Source organism: Meriones unguiculatus, chromosome 15 (genome assembly GCF_030254825.1).
Source record: "Meriones unguiculatus strain TT.TT164.6M chromosome 15, Bangor_MerUng_6.1, whole genome shotgun sequence".
In the NCBI taxonomy this organism is placed as follows: Eukaryota; Metazoa; Chordata; class Mammalia; order Rodentia; family Muridae; genus Meriones; species Meriones unguiculatus.
This window is the reverse complement of record NC_083362.1, coordinates 51004326-51027352: the sequence shown is the minus strand read 5'-3', so window position 1 is coordinate 51027352 and position 23027 is coordinate 51004326. Positions and strand designations below refer to the sequence as shown.

Genomic DNA, 23027 nt, shown 5'->3' with positions numbered 1-23027 from the left:
GGTAAGCACCGAAGAGAGAAGTAATAAGGGTCAGCTGTGTAGGGGCCTCGAGGCAAGGCTTGGCCTGTGCTCTGAATGAAATAAGAAGTCACTAAGTCACAATCAGGTCTTCAGTCTAACCAGCCCACTCAAGGGTATGGTGTTAACAATGGACTAAAGAGGCCAGATGACAAGGAAGGAAGCAAAGGTCCAAAGGGAGGCTCGTAGGCATCTCTCCAGTTTCGGGGGATCCACTGACCTGTGCAGGCACCAGGTACGCACATGGTCTTGAGATGGCATGCATGCAGACAAAACACTCAAATACATACAAATAGAAATAAATAACACTTTTAAGATCTGAGGAAGGAAGTAAATTCAGCAGAAAATATACTCTGTAATGGGTTAAACTAGGACTTAAGTTTTTTAAAAAAGCCGAAGTAAATGGGAAAAAACTACAAAAAGCAACAAAAAGCAATTCTACTCAGAGGGTTAAAATATCAACCTTTTCAAGCATAACTGCCAGAGCTGGTCTACACTGGAAGCCCTTCCCCCCAAAAAAATCTTAAATACAGAAGCATCCTCCTCAATGGTCAGGAAATGTTAGCTCTGCTACAAACCACAGAGGTCATTTTTGTGGCTGTATAAAAATGCTAAGTATTCTCAAGGAAAAATATAATGTTTACCTTTGCTTTTTTTTTAAAGTGCATCCTTATGCTTTAGAAGTGATGCTATCATTACTCCACATTTTGTATTTGTCATTGCAATCAGACCTGCATTGTCGCAGACTCTGAGGACTTTGAAAGTCATTCTTACTGATTTTATTTTACTGTCTATAGCATCCATCTCAAAGACCTGTTCTTAAAATCAGGGACGTTCAGACATAGCTTCCATCCTCTTGACAACATCATTTTCTCAAGGTCTCTTTTAATTTAATAACTGAGGTTTGTATTGTGGAGCTGCTGAGACTGCTCAATGAGGAAGTCTGAGTCTAATCCTCAAATCCACAGTGGAAGGAAAGGACCAAAGATTGCCCTTGATCTCTGCGTGTCTGTGTGGCTGTCTTTCTCCCTCCCCACTTCTCTTTCCCTCTTTCCTTCCCTCCCTCTCACCGCACCCCCCCACACACACACACACTAATAACACAAAGTCTGTATTGAGAAACCTAGGAGTAAAATCCTCCAGACAACTGTCCAAAGTTCTTCGTCCTGTATCTCTTCCCAGGGATGGTAACTAAACCAACATATGAATACAAGTGGTTTTTTTTTGTGAATATTTCTTTTTAACCCACAGTGATTCAAGATATTTAATAGTGCCAACAAATAAGAAAGAAATTAGGTAATTTTTCAAATTTTTATTATTTATTTATAGTCATTTCAAGTGTTTTTTTATTACCTAAAATAAGCAAATTACTACACTAGGGTGATATTTAGTTAGTGATGATTAGCGAGGGCACGATGCTATCAATATTTGATAAATAGCCAGAAATAAAAACTCCTTAGAGGACATGAATTTTCTAAAAGTAATCTTATGATAATGTAATACTTTTTTCTCACACACGCACAAAAAAAAAAAAAAAAAGGAAAACACCATTCAGCTGAAGATTTGCAGCTTATTCTTTCTGCCTTCCATTCCAATGAACACCAAATTAGCTCGTTCCTTACAAAGTCAAAACTTTACAGAATCTGTAAGAAAGTTCTGGCACTTACGAGAAGGCAGCCAAAGACTACGTTTGATTGACAGTTGCCTGTCTCCTAGCTTGTAGGTTTACAAGCTCTGACAGAGCTTTACACCTTCAGCGCTCCTGACACCCTGAGCTGAGCGTCTCCTTGACTGGATGAGGAGGCTAGCTACAAAACACGTTGTTGGCAGCACCATGGCCTCTGCCCACAGATGACCCCAGCACCCGATCTTCAACTTGGGACAACTAAAAAATCTCTCTCGGCATTGCCAAATGGTCTATAGAGCTACCCTTGGTTAAGAATCCCTGCTTTGCATTTGCAGGAACTACAAAAATTTAGATCCTTCTGGATACGGTGCCTTTACACGAATTCATTTAACCTTCTCTTCAAAGCCCATCTGCAACCATCAACACAGCTCTCCAAATAAGTGACTGACAAACAAAGTTTGCTTATTTCCACAGGTAGACTAGGCCACCTGAGAAGTGGGGTTTTAAATTTTTTATGCCCATAGAGATTCCTCTAAATTAAAGTACAGGTTTAAATCTGTCAAATGAGCTCACACACATCCTTCAAAAAATAATAAAGAAAGCAATAATGCAACTAGATACACAGTCCAAAATTTCAATCTTTTTTAAAGGATGTTTAAAATTACTTTCTTTCCTCCCGAAGTGACAGCTTCTTATTATCTTTTGAAATGTCATTTGGTGACTCAAAAGAAAACAACTGTAATTTAAACAGCTAGAAATGAGAGGGAATGGAGTCATAATGGAGCCAGCGTTCGAAGGTTACTAAGCTGTCTTTCCACAATTGAAGCAATATCCTCTCCGTGGATGAAACTCCACGAGTCTCTAAATGTCATTTGCTTAATGATGGCTCCCACATCTCCCCCCCACTTCGACCTGTCCCTGACACCATAGCTAAGTCACTCACAGAGATGACCTACAATCCTCTGCAGCAGGGTAGGGTACCCTCTCCCCCTGCTTCTAAACTTCCTCCGTGGGCTCCCTGTGATGAAAGCCCAGCAGGCGTTCCGGGCTTCTGGGCTAGTGTCATATGTCCACTCTGCCTGACACTCCTGGAGGTCAAAAGCCCAAATCAAAGTCTACAGACTAGAAAACGAAGTTGTTAGTGAACCTGGTTCCAACTGTAGCGAGCCAGGAGGAACCTATTTCCTTAATTTCCACAATCTCAAGAAGCACCACACTCCTGGGCTCAAGGGTCCCTCTCAGCATGCATCCACTGTCACACCCTCTTCAGTCATTCTGACTCATAGGGGCCTTGATGCTCTGCTTGCATGAGGTCTCCGAGTGGATCCAACACACACAGCCCAATCCCATTCCACAATCCTCTGTTTAATTATACCCACTGAATTGCTTTTGTCATGGAAGGTGGCATAATCACAGATTCTAGGGATTCAGGTGTGGGCAGCTTCGGGAGAGAGAGGAATTCTTTTACATACCACAGCTCCTCTCATGTTCCAGCCCAATTGTCAGAAAGCTGGAAGCTCCATCTCTAAACACATACCAAATCTACTTCTTTATCTGTCATGCTTCGGCTACCACCACAGTGCAGACCACACTGCCTCTGCCCTGGGCAGCTGTGAGTGTGTCCCAAATGGTCACCCTACATCCACTCTTGCCCTGCAGTAGTCCATCCTGAACAGGACTGCCAGATGCCCTTTTTAAAATATGAGTCAGGTAATATTACCTTCTTTCCCTTTTAAAACTCTTCATTATCTTCCTAAGATAAAGAGGAAGAAATCCTAAGAAGACCTTTGTCCTCTGGCAAAGGAAATATGTGATACTTTTCCTCCACAAAATGTCTCTCAGTCCTTCACTATCAACCTTCCAAGGCCTTGCACGCCGAGCATACACTCCTGGCAACCCATTATAGAGGGGTAATTTGTTCCAGCTGCTCTTCCTAGGTCGCCAAGTTCATCTCTCTTTCCAGAGGCCAAAGGCTGCAACTTGACACATAATTCTAAGACTAAATCCCCTTAAGATCATTTAAGTGTATTATACCTGCTAATATCACAAAAAAAAAAGGAAAGAAAATATGTCAGAAGTAAAAGTCAGGAGCTAGGGAAAAAAGAAGCACACTACAGTGAAATATATTCACCTTTCCTTGTACCGGAGAAAAGATAATATCTTAGGCTGATGGGTATCTAAAAATAGGTCAGAGATAAATTATTAAATGTTATAAGAACTAAAAACAGAAATTCAACAGCCTTTGAAGACTGCTAGGAAAGAGACTTGCTATTCATTTTATGCCACTATGAATTCTGAATTCTTAGATCGTGCTGGGAAATATGTAAGAGTAACCCCGAATTTCACACAACATATTTATGCCAATGTCACACACGGGAATGTGCATCTTTATGTACATCTATCATTAGCTTTTTACCTATTATAACGTTTCTTTGCCCTGGAGTCCCAAGATTATTACTTTTGGAATTGTATCACATCAAATGTCTTGTTGAGGACTTCATGATGAGTCTGGGATGGAGCATGGTCCAGCTAGAGGCAGTTATGTAGAAAACCACTCCTTAGCCACTCCTCTGCTTTGTTCTTCAAAAACTCTTTTCTCTTTGAATCACTTCACGTTACTCATTCATGAGGCCAGCTACCCCCCTCACCCTCTCTCAGTACTACGTGTTCCTGTGAATCTGTGCACAGGTACACTTGAGTTGTAAACATGTGTGGCAGTCTAAGGCATCAAATATCTTCCTCCATGTTCCCCACACAATATTCTGAAACGAGGTCTCTCACGGAACTTGGAACTCAATAATCCACCGAGGCTCGCTGGCCAGTGAGCCTTTAGGATCTACCCAGATCCATGTCCCAAGTACTGGAGTTACAGACATGAACTGCCATAACCAGCTTTTCTCTGCATGGATTACTATAGATCCAAACTCAAGCCCTGAAGCCTACCCAGTACACACTTTCAGATAAATTTCCACAATTTGTTATTCCTATTCTCCGCCTAACACCCCAGTTTCAGAAGGCAGCTGCTCCACAAATAGAGCCAACCCTGGAAATAATGACAGACCCTTAATTTTACAGCACATATCTCTTTCTGGAGGACATTTCACAGAACTTCAGAGCCATGAGTGTTGTATCAAATGAACTCTCCCACATCAAAATCAAATGACATATGACATTTCAAGTCACTGGATTCTACACATCTTTTCAGCAACCTCCCAGGTTTATCCTAAAGACACTACAGGATCCCAAAATCTAATTCAACCTCCTCAGGCTTAAAATGACAAGATTTAAATCCAGACAAATAACTTACCCAAAATTGGCAAGCTACTAAACAATCATTCTCCCTGTAGTCTGATTTCCTTTTTAAAGAAATATGCAAAGCAAAACATGCAAAATTTAATAGAATATTATTATTATTGAGATAACAAAGGCCCTACATCAAAACACATAACATGACACTGAATAGCAAAGACTAAGTTCAGAAAGAAAATGATGGTGCCTGTTTTCGTCACTTCAAATTCAACACTGTAATGAAAGCCTCAGCCAAATTAATTAAGCAAGAAAAAAAAAATGAAGGCATCCATATTGGAAAGGCAGACATAAAATCATCTGTCCATACATGACATGATCTCTTATACAGAAAACCCTACAGTCTACATGATGAAATCTAAGAGTAATGAACGAATTCAGAAAATTTGCAGAGCACAAAAACCACATTCAGAATGCAATGTGGAGGGCTGGGTGTGTAGCAGAGTGACAGAATGTTCACCTTCGCTGTGGGAGACCTTGGTCTCACATTGCCAGCACCACAAAATACTGTCCACATACTGGCGATAAACAATCTGAAAATTAAGTTAAATTAATTTAATTTAATTAAGCAAAAACAGTCCCATTCACAACAAAATAACGAAGAATAAACTTATCAAAGAGACGTAAGATGTATCCTTGAAACCACAAAACTAGATGAAAGAAATCTAGAGCCACGAATATATGGAAATCGATCAGGGTTCGTGGATTTTAAAACTCAACAGAAAAAAAAAAAAAAAAGTACAGCACTACTCTAAGTAATCAATAGAGCGATCCAAGCCCAAAAATAGAAAAATCTATCCTAAACCTTATAATCTCAAAGGAATCTCAAAGAACCCCAAACAACAAAACCTATCTTGAAAAAGAACAGGGGCTGCAGGTGTGGCCTAGTGGTAGAGCCTGTGCTCATCATGCATGAGGCCCAGAAGTTCATCCAACACTTAGTGACTTCAGAACTTACCACAAAGGTATGATGATCAAAAGTATGGTGCTGACATAGAGACGGGCATGAGGACCAGCAGAGTAGAGTATAAAGCTCAAGCAAATGTAGTCACGTGATCCTCAACAAGGATACCAAGACAGTTTAAAGGAGAAAAATATGGTCTTTTTAATACACGGTACTGGGAAAACTGGATATCCACATTAAAAAAAAAAGTTGGAGCCTGTATATGACCTAGAAAAATTAAATCAGTGTTCACATAGGACCTATACCTGAGCCTTAAACAACAAAACTTTCAGAAGAAAACATGGGAGCAAGGGGCGGGGGAAATGTGGGGGGAATCCTCATAACACAGGACTTGGTTATAATTTCTTGAATACGATATTAAAAGCATAGGCATCAAAAGAAAACCTAATTGAGACATCATAAAAAATGATAAATAAACTTTTGTACATTAAACAGCACTGTCAGCCTGGTATCTCAGGCCCACAATCCTAGCTGCTCAAGAGACTAAGTCAGTAAGGTTGCAAGTTCAAGGCCAACCTGGGCTACAGAGTTAGCTCAAGGAGAATGGGGCAAGTTACTGTCTTGTCTCAAAATAAGAAAGAAAGAGAGGTGGTAGAGCCGTTGCCTATGGTCATGACTTAGAGTTATTCTCCAATGAGGAGGGGAGAATGTCAAGAAAAGGAAAGTCCACATGGGATGGGAGAAAGCCAAGAGATGGAGGATTTGTACTTGGAATATGAGAATTTCTACAGCTCACCAACAGAAAACAAACAGAAAGCCGGAAAGACTGAATAGGCAACTTCTCCAGAGAAAATACACATGCATCAATAAGGATATCAAAAAGTGCTCGAGGAAATAAAATCAAAGCCACAAAGACTCATCACTGGACGCCTATGAGGTTCGTCAATACGAAAAAAACTGAAGCTAGCAAGTGTTAGCAGGGATAGTTCACCGGTATGCAGCCCTAGTGAGAATGCACACTGGGGCCACCGCTACAAAAACTAGCATATAGCGGTTTGACCTCTCTTCTCTGCCCAGGAAGCCCAACGTTGACAGAACAGTGAATTTCCGTAAGAGCCCTGCTCCCAAAGTTCTGTGAAGACGCCTGTCATCACTACAGAGTTTCCCATCTGGGGCCCTAGACACCAAGAAGTAAGAAAGTGGCCCTTTCTGTGAAAATAGAACCCCAAGAAACAGCCCCTCCCTTGGCTGAACCCAGAAGTATCCATCACCCTTTCCTGTGGTGAGAAAATAGGCTGGACAGCTCACTGATCCACAAGAGCATTTCTGGATAGAGAAAGATGCCCTTCAGTGAGTCACAATGTCGGCAAATGCATTCAGATGGTGCATTTGTCCTCTGTTGTTAAAATTTAAAAACCCACTTTAATTGCATGGTCTAGGATTTTAAACTAGGAAAATAAAAACTTCCTATTAAAACGTGAATTAATCAAAGTATACATTTTAATTTTTTTAATTTAAATAGAATTAAATTAAGTTGAATTAATTTCTCTAGGAAAATGAATTCTATGAAGTATACCTTATTATATTTCCAATCATTTGTGAAACTGGTATTTAAATCTTATTCATTTTTCTAACTTATATGTTCAAAAACACAAACATGAAGAGCATTCCTGTCCATCCAACTATAACAGCATAATTTTCTTTAGTGGCCACATCATTGTGATTAGAGGGGCAGAAACCACTCTTAGAAAATGGAAGCTCCTGGAGATTTTTTAGTTGAATAATATAAATAGGAATTTATCAGAATCATTTTGCCTGGTGCATGTAGAAATGACAAGAGTGGGAGGGAGGAGGGGGACAGGAACAGAAAAAGGAACAAGGAACAAGGAAATGAAATCGAGAGGTGGTGGCACAGTAACCCAGCTGGGCAACAGTGGAGAGAAACGGCCAGGTTCTGAAAGGATGATGGGACTTGATGACTTGAAGTGATGCTTCGGGAGAACGGGTGGGGAAAAGCTGTTAGCCTGAGTGACTGTCTGGGAGATAATGCTCCCATTACCCACATGGGGAGAACGTGGGAGGGGCAGGCTGGGCTCGGAGAGGTTAAAACTAAAAGTTCCATTTTGAACACAATAAACCTGGGTTGTCTATTACACGTCAAAGCAGAAACAAAAGGATAAGGGTTGCAGAGTAAAGGCTGCAAAACTAGGGCAAGAGCGGCCCTCCAGGAAAGGTTCAAGGCTCTCAGGCATCACACCACCAACAAGTGTTTCATAACAGTGAGTTGGGCCAGCTCCTAAACTTCTAACATATTAGGGTGTGGAAACATCCCAGGGGAATCCACAAACTTTGGAAAAGTAAACTGAAAAGACAAATTTAAAATCTCTGATAGGCAGATTTCTAGATTTTAGTTATGCCTAATTTATTTCATAAAAAAAATTAGAAAACAGACTTAGAGGCAATTATGAAGACAATGTGGGAAGGAGTGGGGTTGTTTATAAATATGCCACTTTGAGCAACAAATATTAAATGCTTCAGTGGGTCTTGAAAGGATGGATGCCACCCAAATAAAAGAATAAATAAAATGAAAAAACTATGTATTAAATTAATTATAAGGGAAAGGCATAATGATTAACCATTTCTGAAAACAATTTTACACACCATTGCAAAACAGAAAAACAATGAGACGTCGTCATTTGAATGTCTCCTTGGTTCTGAGAGAACAAGCAAGCGAGGGTAACAGGGATGAATGTGGCTAACTGTTGTATGAACATTCTGCAGAGATGAAAGGCCACTGTGTCACTCAGGACAGCCAGACAGCAATTAGCGAAGTAATTAGTGAGAACACACTACAAAGCCATCATTTATAAGCAGTGGGGAATCACTGTGCGGACTCTCCAGGCAAACCTGTGCACAGATTTCGCATGCTATTCAATTGTATCCCAGTGAGAAAAATAAAAGCAAACTGTGTATCTGAAGTTTTTGTCCTGTTGGGTTCTTTCTGATCAGAAGATGAAGACACTTTCTGTCTGGCATGGTTGCCTTCCTGCTATATTTTGTTTCCAAATCAGAGAACTTCCAAAGGCAAATTGAGGTTTTTCTTGGTTTGGCCCCACTGGGAGAACCGGAGAAAAGGAAGAAAAGTGACTGGCTATCTAACTGGGACAGTTCTTGGAAAAAATTGTCTTAAGATTTATGTTATTTAGAGCACAAGTATTAGGAGCTTTACCAATAATACCCTCAAGGAAAAAAAAAAGTGCACCTGGATCTGGGGACATAGCTCAGGAACATAAAGACTAGCCTGGCACACAGAGGCCTTGGGATTCTTTCCCTCGATGCCAAGACAAGAATGAAAGAGAAGGTTCCCCTTACAATTCACTAAAATGCCCGAATTCCAAATGCCCTGGTTATCAACACAGGTTTAGGAAAATCACTTCTAGCTGTCAGTGCGGCTCAGCTAATTAGCTCATCCGGAGGCGTGCACACCCTACCGCATTCACCCCTTTTCAGAGTCCTCCCACCAGCCTCCGGAGAGCTGGGACAAGTCTGTGCCCCCAAAACCTGGCTGAGTACCTATGTCTTCTTCTGTCTAAAATGGATCAGATTCATCTGCAGCTCAAACCAAGAACACTCTAAAATCCCTGAACCATTCTTCATCACTCTGCAACAACAGGCGTAGCAGGAGGAGACAAAAACAAAACAAAACAAAACAAAAACAAACAAACAAACAAAAAACCCTGCCCTCTTCACACAGCTGTGACAAACACACAAAGAAAATGACCTAAGAAGGGCCTTTGGCTCATGCTTTCAGAAGTGCCCGCCCATAGCCAGCCAGCCCATGTGACAAGCCTTGCTCACTTCTTGGTGACCAGGAAACAGCAGGGTGAAAGACAGATCTACTTCCCCCGGCCAGGCCAGGCCTCACCTCCAACGCGTCCATCATCCTAAAATAGCAACACCAGCTGGGGATCAGGCCTTTAACACACCAGTCTGTGGGGGGTGTTTCATATTCAAACCGCTACAATGGCCAATTTTTTTTTTAAATCACATTTGTCACACAAATAAATGGATATACTGTGTCATTAAGTGGCCATTTCCTAGCTTTCGGTTGAAATATCCTCTTCGTTTTGAATCACTAGTTATGTCGCATTCCACGTGCTGACAAATGGGCTAAATTGGGAGTTCTGTCTTGTTTTTTTTTTCCTTAGCTACTAAAAAATAAAGGATGACTTTACCAATTCTTGTTAAATCAGCTTGTTTCAGACGCCCACCTCTTTAAGCTGTAAGCTCCTACAAAAGTATACAAGAATACTTTTCCAAGAAAAGAAGCTATTTCTAAAATGAGTCAAATGTCTGACATATAGTTTGGCAACACCAAATGTAACTCCACCCCCCTCTCGCTCTCTCTCTCTCTCACTCTTTCTCTCTCTCACAAATTCTCATTCTCTCTCCATAAGGAAAGAAATTGACAGAGGAAAATAAAATTTAAAAAATATAGTATAATTAAATATAATGTAAATATATTAAAATATAATATAAAATTAAATGCAAAAGAAAAGATAAAAAGAAAGGCTAATCAGGAAGCGTGTCAGGCATAGTGGGAAATGTCTGCAATCCCAACATTTGGGCAGCTGAGGCAACAGTAACTTAAGTTTGAGGCTAGCTTGGACTATATGGTGAGTTCAAGACTAGCCTGAGTTGCATAGTATAAACTTGTCTCAAAAATTTTAAAAAGAAAGAAAGAAGAAAGAGAGAGAGAGAGAGAAAGAAGGGAAGAAAGAAGGGAAGGAGGGAGAGATAAAAAGGGAAGAGGGAGGAAGCCAGGAAGTGGTAAAACAAAGACCAAAAAGGCTAGTGAATGCAAGGAAATCCTGAAGGCAGTGTGTCTGGGAATGTACGCAGGGCTACAGCTCAGGTGTCATTTGCTCTCAGGACTTTTGATCAAGAAGACAAGTGTCTGGGCTAAAGAGATGGCTCAGCAGTTAAGGGCATGTGCTGCTCCTCTGGATTCAGCCCACGCCACACATGTCAGGTAGCTCACAGCCCATATTGCCTTCTCTAGGTGAGAGCAAGCTCTCTTTTGGTGTCTGTGGCCACTGCACTCACATGTACACACACAATAATTTAAAAATAAGTAAATATGGGACTGGAGAGATGGCTCAGAGGTTAAGAACACTCACTGTTCTTCCAAAGGTCCTGAGTTCAATTCCCAGCAACCACATGGTGGCTCATAACCATCTATAGTAAGATCCGGTGTGCAGGTAGAATGTTGTATAAATAATAAATAAATCTTAAAAGAGAGAGAGAGAGAGAGAGAGAGAGAGAGAGGAAAATTTTTAAAAAAATAAGTAACTATGTTGTCAACAACTTTTAAATCATCACTTTTTAAAAATACTTCATCTCAAAGGCAAGGCCAGTGCTCTACGGCCCGCCCACAGAGGTGTGATAAAAGAGCAAGAAACTAGAAGTCTAGAGAACAAGGTTCCACATCCAGAACACCTCAGTCGCTTTGCTATGAGGACCATGTGGGGATAAAGGTAGGAGAAGCAAGCTCCAGAGAGATTCTGAGATCCAGCACACACTCAAAAACATCGAAGCCAGTGTCTCTGTTGTTGTTTACTTGTTTTTCTCTCTAGTGGTGTGAGAGATCAGACCCAAAGTCTTGGAAACACTGGGCAAGCAGTTCTATAGCTGAGCTGAGCCACATACACCTCCTGCCCTCTTGGAGGGGTCTGGCTTTTCGATTCCTTTTTGTTGTTGTCGTTGTTGTTTTGTCTTGTTTTACCTTGTTTTAGGTTGGTTTTGTTGCTGCTGTTGTTTTGCTTTGTTCTGTTCTGTGGTGTGTGTGTGTGTGTGTGTGTGTGTGTGTGTGTGTGTGTGTGATCAGCTTCTCCCCATGTTTAGGTCAGACTACTCCTAAATGTATCTTTAATCCCACCGGGCAGAAGGAAGAAGTCCAAGACCATGTGATCTCCTAATTGCCACTGTTTACCTAGGATTTAAAGCTTGACAAGACCAGTCCCTCAACAGGACACGAAGATAAGTAAAAGGTGACTGTCCCCAGCTGTGTAATGATAGGTTTAAGCCCAAGAGCAATGCAGCCAGGGGTCTGTTCGTCCTGTGCTTAGCAGCCTACTTAGACTTAACTGCTCTGTAATTGGTACCTCTCCTGTAGAGGGGATCTGCTCGAATTCCCATCCTTCTCATCTCAAACCGGGGAAAAAACATCTCGTAGTAAGGTTGATCTTGTTAACAAATGAGTGCATGTCATAGAAGAATTCCAAGTGGAAGTCAGTTCATTAATCTCTCATTTCCCAGGCAAGGAAATGTGCTTCTGTCCCCTCTCTAGCCGACGAAGATGCCAAACAAAACAAAACTTTGTTTGAGGAACCGAACCAACTCGCAGCTGTGCCACAGTGGGTTCCCCAGGAGGGAGACTTCTACCTACCCTGTCACATAAATTACGACAACTAGATCTGTCCCTTTTATAACAGAATTTCTGGCACTAACCTCAATTACAGCTGTACTAAGTGACATAAATCCTAAACACAAAGACTCCCCGGTAACACTGCAAAAGGCAGGCATCAGTGGGCTTTGCCTGCAGAGTCACTAAATCGCACTCAGGTTCCTCACGGGTGCCTGTGTTCACTGAGAACTGAATACTTTGTAGGAATAAAACTTCATGGTTATGTACTTTATGACTTACGTACTTTCTTGAAAGGAAAAAATAATAATTCTGAAAATTCAAACCTGAGGAGCAGCTAATTATTCAAGTCTTAAAGATGATGGGACAGGACCATCAGAGCTAAGTAGGAATTTAACAGAATTTAGACTTCAAAGTCTCAGGACACATTACTGACAGACTAGTTTATTCCCAGGGAGCACAAGGGTTTTCTGAAAGTAGCCTCATAGTTCGGACAGATAAGGATGAAATCATGCACACGGACTTTTCCCATCTGTGGACTGACCTTCGGACAAAAAAGAGCCAGAAGAATGCTGGAAAAGGAAGGCTCTGTGGAGAAGGAGGAAAGCAACCTGTGCTCTGCCCGAGGAAAAGTTATCTAGCTGAAATTATGCTTGTTGAATGTGGATAAAAGGAGTCACGTGATGAAATAAGTGTTCCAGTAAGCTTAACCTGTCAGCGGTGGGACTGATGGACTGACAGAGAATGAGACAAGAGGCGATGGCAAGCACACAATGCAGGGAGAGGAGGGGTGGGTTCAGGGAGTAGCATCAAGACTGGAGAAGTGACCATTTACAGGCAGGAAATGAAGGAGAGAAGAATCAGCGCTGATGCCCCAAGTTCGCTCTTCCATGCTGGGAAATTGCAGTCCCAGTGAGAAAAATGGGGACAGTGAGGACAGCTCTCTTCTTCCCTGAACTATTTCACGCTGGCTGAAGCCACCAAACCCAGGCAATGCCACCAGACAATGGGTCCTGGGTTATTTTCTGCATGGAAGAAAAAAAAGGGGGGCAGTGGGATACTAACCCTACAAAGTGAAGGCAGGACGGCCCCTGCAGTTATATAGTTGGCAAGAATGAGTCAGGCCCTGAGCAGAAACCATTATTCAGGGACACACACTGCAGCCAGACTTTCATCAGCATGGCTCAGCTGTGAGCTGCTCAAATTGATTTTTTTTTGGGGGGAGGATGAATTAAAAAGGTCTAGACTTGATGGAAAAGAAGAATCAAGGACAAGGATCCAAATTCAAATACGCAAAGACACCAAGAAAGCCAAATAAATAAAGAAGGGTGCACCTGAAGCAGGAGAATGCTTTAGTCTGTTGTCTGTTGCCGCAACAGATTAGACAAGTTAGAAACACACACACACACACACACACACACACACACACACACAGGTGCATTTAGCCCAGGATTCTGGAGGCCGTGAAGCCCCAGGTCATGGCACCGACATGTGCAGAGGACCTTCCTGATTCATCATGACGAGGCATCGCACGGCAAACCAAATGTTCTAGCCGGAGTCTCTCCTGCTCTTCATATAAAGCCACTAATGCCAACATGGGGCCCTTACCACAGCGAATTCTCCAATCCTAATCACTTCCCAGGGCCTCCATCATCTCACCCCACTAATCTAGGAGTTTGAGAATAGCATTTCTGACACAAATTGGTAAGGAATAGGATCGGGGCCAGACCAGTTCTTTCTTCTCTCTGATTTCCTTGAGCAAAGGTTGTTCTCTCCTCTGGACGTCTACCTCCTTCTGTAGCAACGGCTAGTGACGGCACAGACATGAATGACACACCACAGTGCCTCGGCTCTGACACTCCACCAGGAGAATGAGTGAAGATTAAGTGCTGCTGTTTCTTCCCCACCGCCTATGCTTATCTAAAGCGAACGCCCACCTTATCTAGACAGGAACTACTTTCTAACAATTGGCGGACTTGTCACACCCAGCTAGACCCACTCTGCTCTTCAAAGGAGACCGCTGTGTCTAGCACTCTCTAGCATGTTGCTTTACCTTCTCCAAGCGCTTGTCAGTGCTTAAAATGAATGGGCCGGTGTTGTTGCCGTCCTCATCTGCCCCTCCTGTTAGGGGGTTAGCTCTCTGTGAGCCGCAGGACAGGTGTTCAACACCATGCTCATTTCTGGAGCCCCCTCCTATGACTCACCCTGTGACACGGAATAAATCAAACGCCTGCATCTATCTCCTGTCTTTACAACCTCCCACTTCTCCTTCTGACACTCTCTATCTCCTTCTACCACGGGCTATGCCCAGGAAAGAGATGGATTGGAACCCTGGCCCTGCCTGCAGCTTTCTGGCTATTCATCCTTTCTGAAGACACCACTGATAAACCTCATCTGCTGAGTCTATAAACCTTGGTCACTAGATTTCTAGAGAATTAAGTAGGACTTTTTTTCTTTTTCTCACTAGCCGCACCCCTACTCTTGGCCTCTCAAATACCTTAATGTTCTGCACTCATTTTTCTCCTTACTCACAACTGACAAGTAACACAAATGCTGGAAGAAAAACTGAGACTGAAGCAGGGCGCCACTGTATAGGTATTTTTGCTAGCTCAACCAGCATAAACATATGTTTAGCAACTTCTACAACGCCAAAACTCAAGACTAAAATTACCTCTCCTGATGATCTGGTCCAGTACTAAAAAATCTAAATAACAAAAACAAAAACAAAAAAAAAATCTGTAGGCTATATATTTTTTTTTTATTTCAGTATAGTCATAACATGAGATGTTATGGCATCCATTCTATGTATTTTCTTATATGTGGATGTTTGGTCAAAAATTCACTCAAGAGATACAGTACTCCAAGTCCTACAAATGACGCCACTGCAAACATCACACGTTTGCAATGACTATCTAAAAACAACTCAGGAAGTCTGTTGAGTCCATGTCAAAGTCCGTCCTATAATATAACCCAATGGGTGGTTATTCCACCAGAACAGAGGTAGGACATGGAACATCAGACCTGTTAATCAAACTCACATAGTGTGGTGATGGAGAAGTGGAGATGCTCTGCACATAAGATTCTACAAATCTTATGATTTTTAGCTAAAACGTGGGTTTTTTGTTTTGTTTTGTTTTTTTTAAAGAAAACTTCCAGAAGAGTTTTCTTTTTCACATGGCCCACAATAGTGAGGCTTCCTCCTAATAGATAACGATCATAAAAACGTATATTCCAGACTTCTAAAACTGTATTAAGAGCACCTGGCAGGATAAATGCTTGGGACTTCCTTTCCCATCCTGCTCTTTCTGCTGTCCCATACTAAGAAAAATGGAGCTCCTGGCTTCTAGAAAATCAGAAACTGAGGAAGCAGCCTTGTCCTGAGGTAAACTCAAAAGCCTAAGGACTTTGGTCCAGCTCCGCTCACAGAGAAGACGCAGCTCTGTGGTAGATGCATGCATGCTTAGAGCACAAGTCTCTGGGTTCAACCTCCAGCACCAAAATAAGAAAGAAACTGAATTCATTAAACACTCTCTCAGCCTGGAATTGTGGGAAGTAAGGAGCAGTCTGTTTACCTAAAAGTCAGTTTGTGCCAACAGGTCATTTGCTTGGGGGACTCCCTTGATAGCTGGGTCTCCTTCCCCTGACTATAAACTGTGCCCTCACATCCTTCTTCTATTACTTGCCAATCAGAAGAGAGAGCTCATAAAAGACAAGTAAATTTTGATCAACGTTCTTGGGAAAGGGCTTCACAGCATCATCTCATACAAAAAAAGTGAATGAATGAAGAATGAATGTGTCTAAATTGTTTCTTCTGCTGTTCATATCTACCATCCATTTTATTCGTGTGCTGCACTGGCCATACACTGTTTTGTGTAGTAATCACATGATTCCACATAGACTCATAAAGACTGGCAGGTCTTGATAACAACGAAACATAAGAAAATGCAAAGCTCTTCTTCCGTCTTCACCCTCACACAACACTCACCACCACAACACTGTTGACATGAGTTGTCTACACGGCAAGCAATTAACAGACTCTCCACATCGAGCGATCCAGGTGTCCTCTAACTCAAATTTTGCTCTAACACTATCCATCCAGAGACAGTGTCAGGCCTCACAGGTTGAAGGCAGAGTCCCGCAAGACTTCAGATGCCGGTCACAGGCCCTGAGCTGGAGTCTGAGCTGATGGCAAGCTATACATCAGGCTGCCCGTAGCTCCCTGCTCAGAGTTGACTCATTTGCTAAGAGCAGCTCACTGAACTCAGGGGAAACATTTACTAGTAACTAAAAAGGACATTATAAAAGAGGCAGATAAACAGCCAGGTGGAAGAGAGACAGACGTAAGGCTCGCTGTAGGAGAAAGGTGTTGAGCTTTCAGGCCCTGTCCAGGTGCCACACCCTCTAGGGACCTCCGAGTGTTCAGTTAGCAGACAGATTCCAGAATCCGATCCCTTTGGAGCCTTAGGGAAGCTTCACTTCCTAAGTGTGGTTGATTGATCGTGCCGATGGGACACTGACGACCAACTAAATCTTAAGGTCCTTTCCGGATGGGCAAGGCTGAAAGACCCAACCTTTCAGTCATTCCCTCATCTTTCTAGTGACGAGACCCCCATCCTAAAACATCCCGGAAGGCCCCAGCCACCAGTCATCGCTGCATTATCCCATTTGTTAAAAAGCCCCTGGCTGCCTTGATGACTTCAAGAGTTCTAGACCTATGTGACATAAAATAGGATGACACCCAATATTTATTTTCCAGTTTCACATAAAATTAAAACTTTTCATTAGCAGGCCCTAAAACTCCTATGTAATAGTGAGCTGACATCTTAAGTAATAAGGAGATTGTTATAATAAACTATCAGACAATAAGATTGCCTATAAGGAAATCCTAATTTGGGAATGTACCAAAAGTCAAAAATCAAAACAAGAAACCCTTGACTATGTAGGTCTGTGGTGTCTCTTTATCCCCTGGCTGCTCTGGCCTGTCTTAGGGTACACCTCATACCTTGTCATAGAAATAAGCATACTCATTTCTCTCAAAAATGAATTCATGTGGACAGCTGTTTCTTCAGCATCACTCTATGTCAAAATTGAACTGATTCCTGTTCTGGTTTGCTTTCTGTTGCTGTGATAAAACACCATGGCCAAAGCCACCTAGAGACGAAAGGGTTTATTTTTGTTCACATGTTCCAGGTCATGGCCTATTGCTGAGGGAGTCAGGGTAGAAGCTCCTGGCAGGAACCTGGAGGCAGGAACTGAAGCAGAGGCTGTGGAGAAGAGCTACTTACGGGCTTGTTTCTCATGGCTTTCTCTGCCTGTTTTCTTACACAACCCAGGACCATTGGCCTAGGTTGGCACTGTCCAAAAGAAGCTGGGATCTCCCACATTAATCATAAACCAAGAAAACGTCCACAAGATTTGTTTACAGGCCATGGCTGAGGCATTTTCTCAACTGAGATTTTTCTCTTCCCAAATGAACCTTACAAAACCAGAAACATATACAGAGGTGGACTACACAATCAGCTTTCAACACCCCACCCCCAATTACGAAAGAGTTAACAAGCATTTTAACTTTGACAGCCGTTAAATATTAAGGACAAAGCAAGATTATGAAACTTCCTTCAGACATAAATGTGGAACTTGGCCTTGCAACCTAGATTTGGGAATGTCCCATTCCAAATCCACCCCCAACCGTAGTGATCCCGGAGAGAGAGAGACACAGTGATTCAGCACTTCTGAGGCCTTCATTAAAATCTGCTTCAGAACCAGAGCAAGCAAAGGTCCAAGTGCGCAGATATTGAAGTCAAAGGTTCTTTTTTAAGAAGCGATGAGGGTGGAATTCTACGCTTTCTCACTGTAACGTTTACAAAGCAGCTGAACTCACAGGTGTGCCTCTCCTCACTGATACTAAGCAAGTCATCTTAGGACCCGGTAAAAAACACGGCAATACTTCTTGTTGACCAGTCCAGGAGAGGCCTCAATACACAAGGGAAGAGGAAACCACAGACCACGAAAGGAAAGTTCAGGGTGCCACCAAGTCAGATCGCAACTATTAAAATCTAACCCAGGCTTGTCTCAGGGTCTTGCGGATGTCTGTGTCTCCTGGAGAATGAGTATGATTTTTTCATCCTTGCTACTCTTATCATCTCTGAGCTGTGAGCCCTTACCATACAGCTCTGCATAAGAGGAGTGTACAACAGATGTTTATTGAATTAAACTAATAAGAAAAAAAAGGGGGAAAAAAAGACTTTCAACTATCATTCCTGCCTGAACATTCTTTTCAAAAGTAGAAAAGAAACTAGGGTGGACGGGGTCAAGAAACTTAGTCACGCCAACCGCAAGCCAGTGCTCCACAGGAGAAATCCATTCGTCTACATAAATCACGGGGAAAAGGTCAATAGGCCTTATTATCATAAAGTCATATGCAGTGAAATCATGCCCACAAACAAAACAGCCATCTAAGGCTAGACCATGGGACAAGCATTAGTCATGGTATCCAACGCCTGAGTTAAAAAGAAGTTCCCCTGAAATCTCTTTCAGATCTCAGCTGAGGAGGGCTTAGACATCCTTTAAAGCAGGCTTTGAGTCAGATTTGGCTTTCCTCCAGCATCCTGTACAAAGGCCCTGAAGTTTAAGAACTATAACCAAGCAATGCAGACTGTCCCCTGCTTAACACAGAGATCACTCGAAAGGGAAGCTATTTAGTCCTCTCTGCATGTTATCAAATGGGGGCCTTGGGCATTCTCTTCCTAAAGACAACACCCATTCCTTCTATCCATGTATCCATCGCTTCACCCAGTTACAGAAAGCCTTCCGAGCAGAAGGCCTGACAGAGGAGAAGCTCACCGTCTCAGCCATGGAGGGCAACCACCCCTTCAAAACTCACACAAACAAGGCTAACAGGCTTAATGAAGTTATTCAGTATGAAGGAAGCTTTTTCTCGGGGACCTCACTTGTTTTAAAAATAGTAACAATTAACTGTGCAAACCTAATAGCTGCTTTAAACCTTTAGAAGAGTCACACACAGGCCTGTGTCCCTCCGTCCCCATTTATGACATGCAGATAGACTTTACCCCTGTTTCAGAAAACTAACCGCCCACTGATGCAAACCACAGAAGCTCTGCCTAAATTCTGTTCGTGCTCCTGTCAGTATGAACTGAACAGGGACAGTTCAGAAGGAAAGATATAACTTTCGGGCTCTGTGTTCTGCACCTAATAAAGAACAAAGGCTCCACTACCCCACTGGGTAGGCCTGCTTCATTCCAAATACCATTGGTTCAAACATTAAGACACGGGAGAGGGGATCCCTTAAACTCTTTGGATATTAAGTACGTCTGTCTTCCTTTGAGTATCTTTCTCAAGCTCCACGCCACTTTCTAAACCAACCTAAAGGTAAAGAAAATGTTCTTCATCGATGCGGGGTGTCTTCAAGGGTGCTGTCAATCAAAACTGGTCTGTATGTTACGCAAGTCACTCTTTTCTGTTCTTCATGGTCTCTTGAAATGCCAAACTGTTTACTGAATGAACATATCATTGCAACATCCCCCGCCTCCCCCGCCTCCCCCGCCTCCCCCGCCTCCCCCGCCCCCCACAATTCCCAGTTAAGGAAATAAAGTAAACTCAAATGCAAGTTCTACAGGCAGAGACTGCTGGGAAACTGCAGCCATGCTCCCTCTCAGAGAGGCCTTCTGTGTAGAGACTGCCAGGAGTTTTTACCTCCTGGGAGGAAGATTCCTGCCCCCGTACATAAAGGCCCCCAGAAACAAGTCAGGACTGCAAACAAGTTCACTGCACCGTTGAGGCCGAAGCACCTGAGAGACATGGGGACCGAGTTTCTTACAGGACATCTGAAAAGGCTCAGTTTCCACCGAGTCAAAGAAGCAAACAGTAGACCCTGTCCCGGTCGATCCCAAGTTAATTCCCTCCACTTCCTTTCCTACCATCATATTAATTGCTTTCTTAATAAAATGCTGCACTAAAATTTGTGAAATCAGATTCTGGCAGAAAGTCAAATCGGAAGAGAACTCTTCGTGGCAGCAACTTGGGCGTACTCAGCCTCCTGCCTACCTTGTTGTGTTTCTGTTGGTGTCTGGCCTTTGTGTCAAGAACATGATAAGGGCTTTCTGAGTCCTGGTTGATGTAGTAGACCAGTCTTGAAGGCAGTGTGATTTCTTTCTGCACCGCACTGCTGTAGTTGGTATTTCTGCTGCTATTCTGTTGCAATGTGTTGTCTTCCTCTGTCAGGACTCCCAGGTTTTTTTCTGCAGTTTCATTCCAGTGCGGAGCTGGGGGGGGGGGAGGGAGAGGAGAACAGGAGGCACAAATATACACAAACATACACATATACATCCAGTAAATATGTAAGTTCTAAAACGCACCTTTCCATCAACCACATTAATAAAGTTTTCTATTCCTAAGGCGCTAAGGAGGTGGAGACACAGAAAAGCAAGCTATTCTAACAGTGGGACGGCCTGGATAGGTTGGTAGCCAGGGAAGCTTATACAATCGTGGACTGTAGTCGTGTATGCCTTTCCCATCCACTCTTAGGTCTGAACGTCCAAACTAGGTGGGGACAGGGACAGAACGGGCTTAGAGAAGAGTCACCAACTGAACACTTCAAGGGTCCTACCCTCCCCCTTCAGAGGATACAGCAGCTCAACTGAACCAACCTAACAATAAGCCCATCAGAGAGTTTAGAACCCTCCTGACATAAGTTGGGTGCTGAATTCATAGACACTGAATGGAAAGTGATTCTTTCATTTATATATATATGCGATTCTTTCATATATATATATAGATATATATATATATATCATATATATATCTATATATATATGATTCCCTTTTCTGTGTAACTTTGAGATGAGCAAAAAACTGTTTTGTCATAAAGGGGCTATAGATCTGTAAATGCTGGCAGCTTTCCAAATTCTTTTTCTCTTACTGCCAAGGCCAGCTTTCTGCTTTCCGTGAGTTCTAGTCGCCAGTGTGCTCAACATTGTATTATTCTGATTGCTCATTATGACAAGCATTTAGGGAAAACACAGCCAAAGGTCATGTTCAAAGAGTGTCTTGGAGACTTTCATTCTCTGGTGCCCCAAGTATGCCTTCCCTCACCTTAAGTCCAACAGCAGAGACTAAACCTAGTGGGGAATTTGGGGAAACAAGCATTTGCCACTATTATTGCATGCCCCCCCTCCCCGCCCTGCATGCCTATGAAGGTTCCCCAACGCAAGAAGCAACTTGCTCACTCGCTGCTGCATCTCCCAGTCACTGGAAGTTACATAGAGAGCGCTAAAGGACTCAGGAGCCACCAAATACCTCTGGGTGGAATCCACAGTCACTGGAATGGGTCTTTTGTGAATTCATCAGTTACAAAAGTGAACTAGCATGAACCTGGGGCTTGGGACTGAGAAAGGCGGAAGGTCGTCAGGGAGGCGCTCGAAGGCCGGGCTGGGGACCCACACGTTCAGGGTCCACGCACCTGCGTGCCCTTCTCTCTCCTCCCCAGGGGCCCTCGGGGAAGGCAACGCAAAGGGCACCAGCCATACCCACCGCTGGGCGCAGCGGCCCCCCGGGCGCGGGGCCGGGACGAGGCGGCGAGCGCAGGCAGCAGGAGAAGGACGAGGAGCAGGCGGCAGGGCGGCGCGCGGGCCGGCACTGGGCCGGCGGGGCAGCGGCAGGGGCCGCGGGAGGCGCCGGCCAGGCTGCAGCCCGTCAGGGGCGGCCGCCGGGAGCTGCTGCCGGGCGGCTTCATGGCTCATCGCTCCCGGGCGCCGGTCCGAGTGACCCGCGAGAGCGCCGGGCTGGGCTGTGCGGGGCGGCTGCGGGCGGAGCCGGTCACGCCGGCTGGGCGCGCATGCTGCGGCCGCGGGCAGGGGTCGGGGGGCTGGGGTCTCGGGGACGGCGGCGCGCCCTCCTCGGCCCTTTCCGCCTTTCGGGGGACGGCCCGCAGGAGGGGTCCCCGCCGCTCCGCCAACTTGGAGCCTCCCCAGCCGCTGCACCCTCCCAGCGGCGGGCGCGGCCGCTCCAGTGACTGCGGGGGCTGCTGCCGGGGCCTGAGGATGCTGAGGAGGCGCGCGCTCGCGCGGGGTGGGGGGGGGTGGGGGAGCGAGCGGTGCGGGGACGCGCGGCGCGGGCCCGAGGCGCGGGGACGCGCCGCGCGGTACTGCACCCCACCCTCCGGGAGCGCGCCCGAGTGGGGTTTCGGGTGCGGATGCTGACGCTCTTTGCAGATGCTGATGCTGTAGCCCGCATGGACCGCACTGCGCATGCTCTACTGTGGGAGCCCCGGGGAGGTGTAGGGAGAAGAGAGGGCAGAGTGATGCAGCATCCCAGGCAGCGTCAAAAGAGATGGTGGCACCTCCAAAGATGAGGGCATGGGAGAAAGAAGCCTGCAGTAGGGGATGTGCCCAAAGAGAGAAGTGCAGGGCTTTCCAGGCCTGGGGCAGGCCTGATCTGGCAACAACTTGCTAAGGAAAGCGACCCATGTTTAGCATCCACTCCTATAACCAACCAACCCTTTCTAGCGCAGGGAAAACTGAGACCACGCATTTTCTTTCTCAAACCCTATTTATTTCCTTCCTTCAAATAAATATAAAGAGCTGCAGCCGGAGAGGTAAAAATAGCAGCGCTTCTCAGAGCAGCGAGTGGGATCACAGTGGGAAGCGCCGTGGTGCGTTCGCAGGCTGGCGTCTGTGGGCACGGAGCCATTGGGATCCCCTTGCAGGGTCGTGGGTCCTCCCTGCCTGTGC

At 44.2% G+C, this 23027-nt stretch overlaps 1 protein-coding gene across 3 annotated transcripts in view; it reads right to left on the bottom strand.

The window, feature by feature from the left end:
- Window positions 1-22353, bottom strand: part of Adam23 (ADAM metallopeptidase domain 23) — a 144380-nt gene extending 122027 nt beyond the window's left edge. For 2 of the 3 annotated variants that reach the window (XM_060368485.1, XM_060368486.1), the window contains exons 1-2: window positions 21829-22292; window positions 20344-20561 (exon numbers count right to left, since the gene is read on the bottom strand). In XM_060368485.1, coding sequence (XP_060224468.1) covers window positions 20344-20561; window positions 21829-22030 — 420 coding nt within the window. In that variant the 5' untranslated portion in view covers window positions 22031-22292. Of the gene's footprint in view, window positions 1-20343; window positions 20562-21828 lie in introns of all 3 variants that reach the window. The other variant, XM_021648510.2, reaches the window with a different exon arrangement.
- Between the last annotated feature and the right edge of the window lie 674 nt (window positions 22354-23027).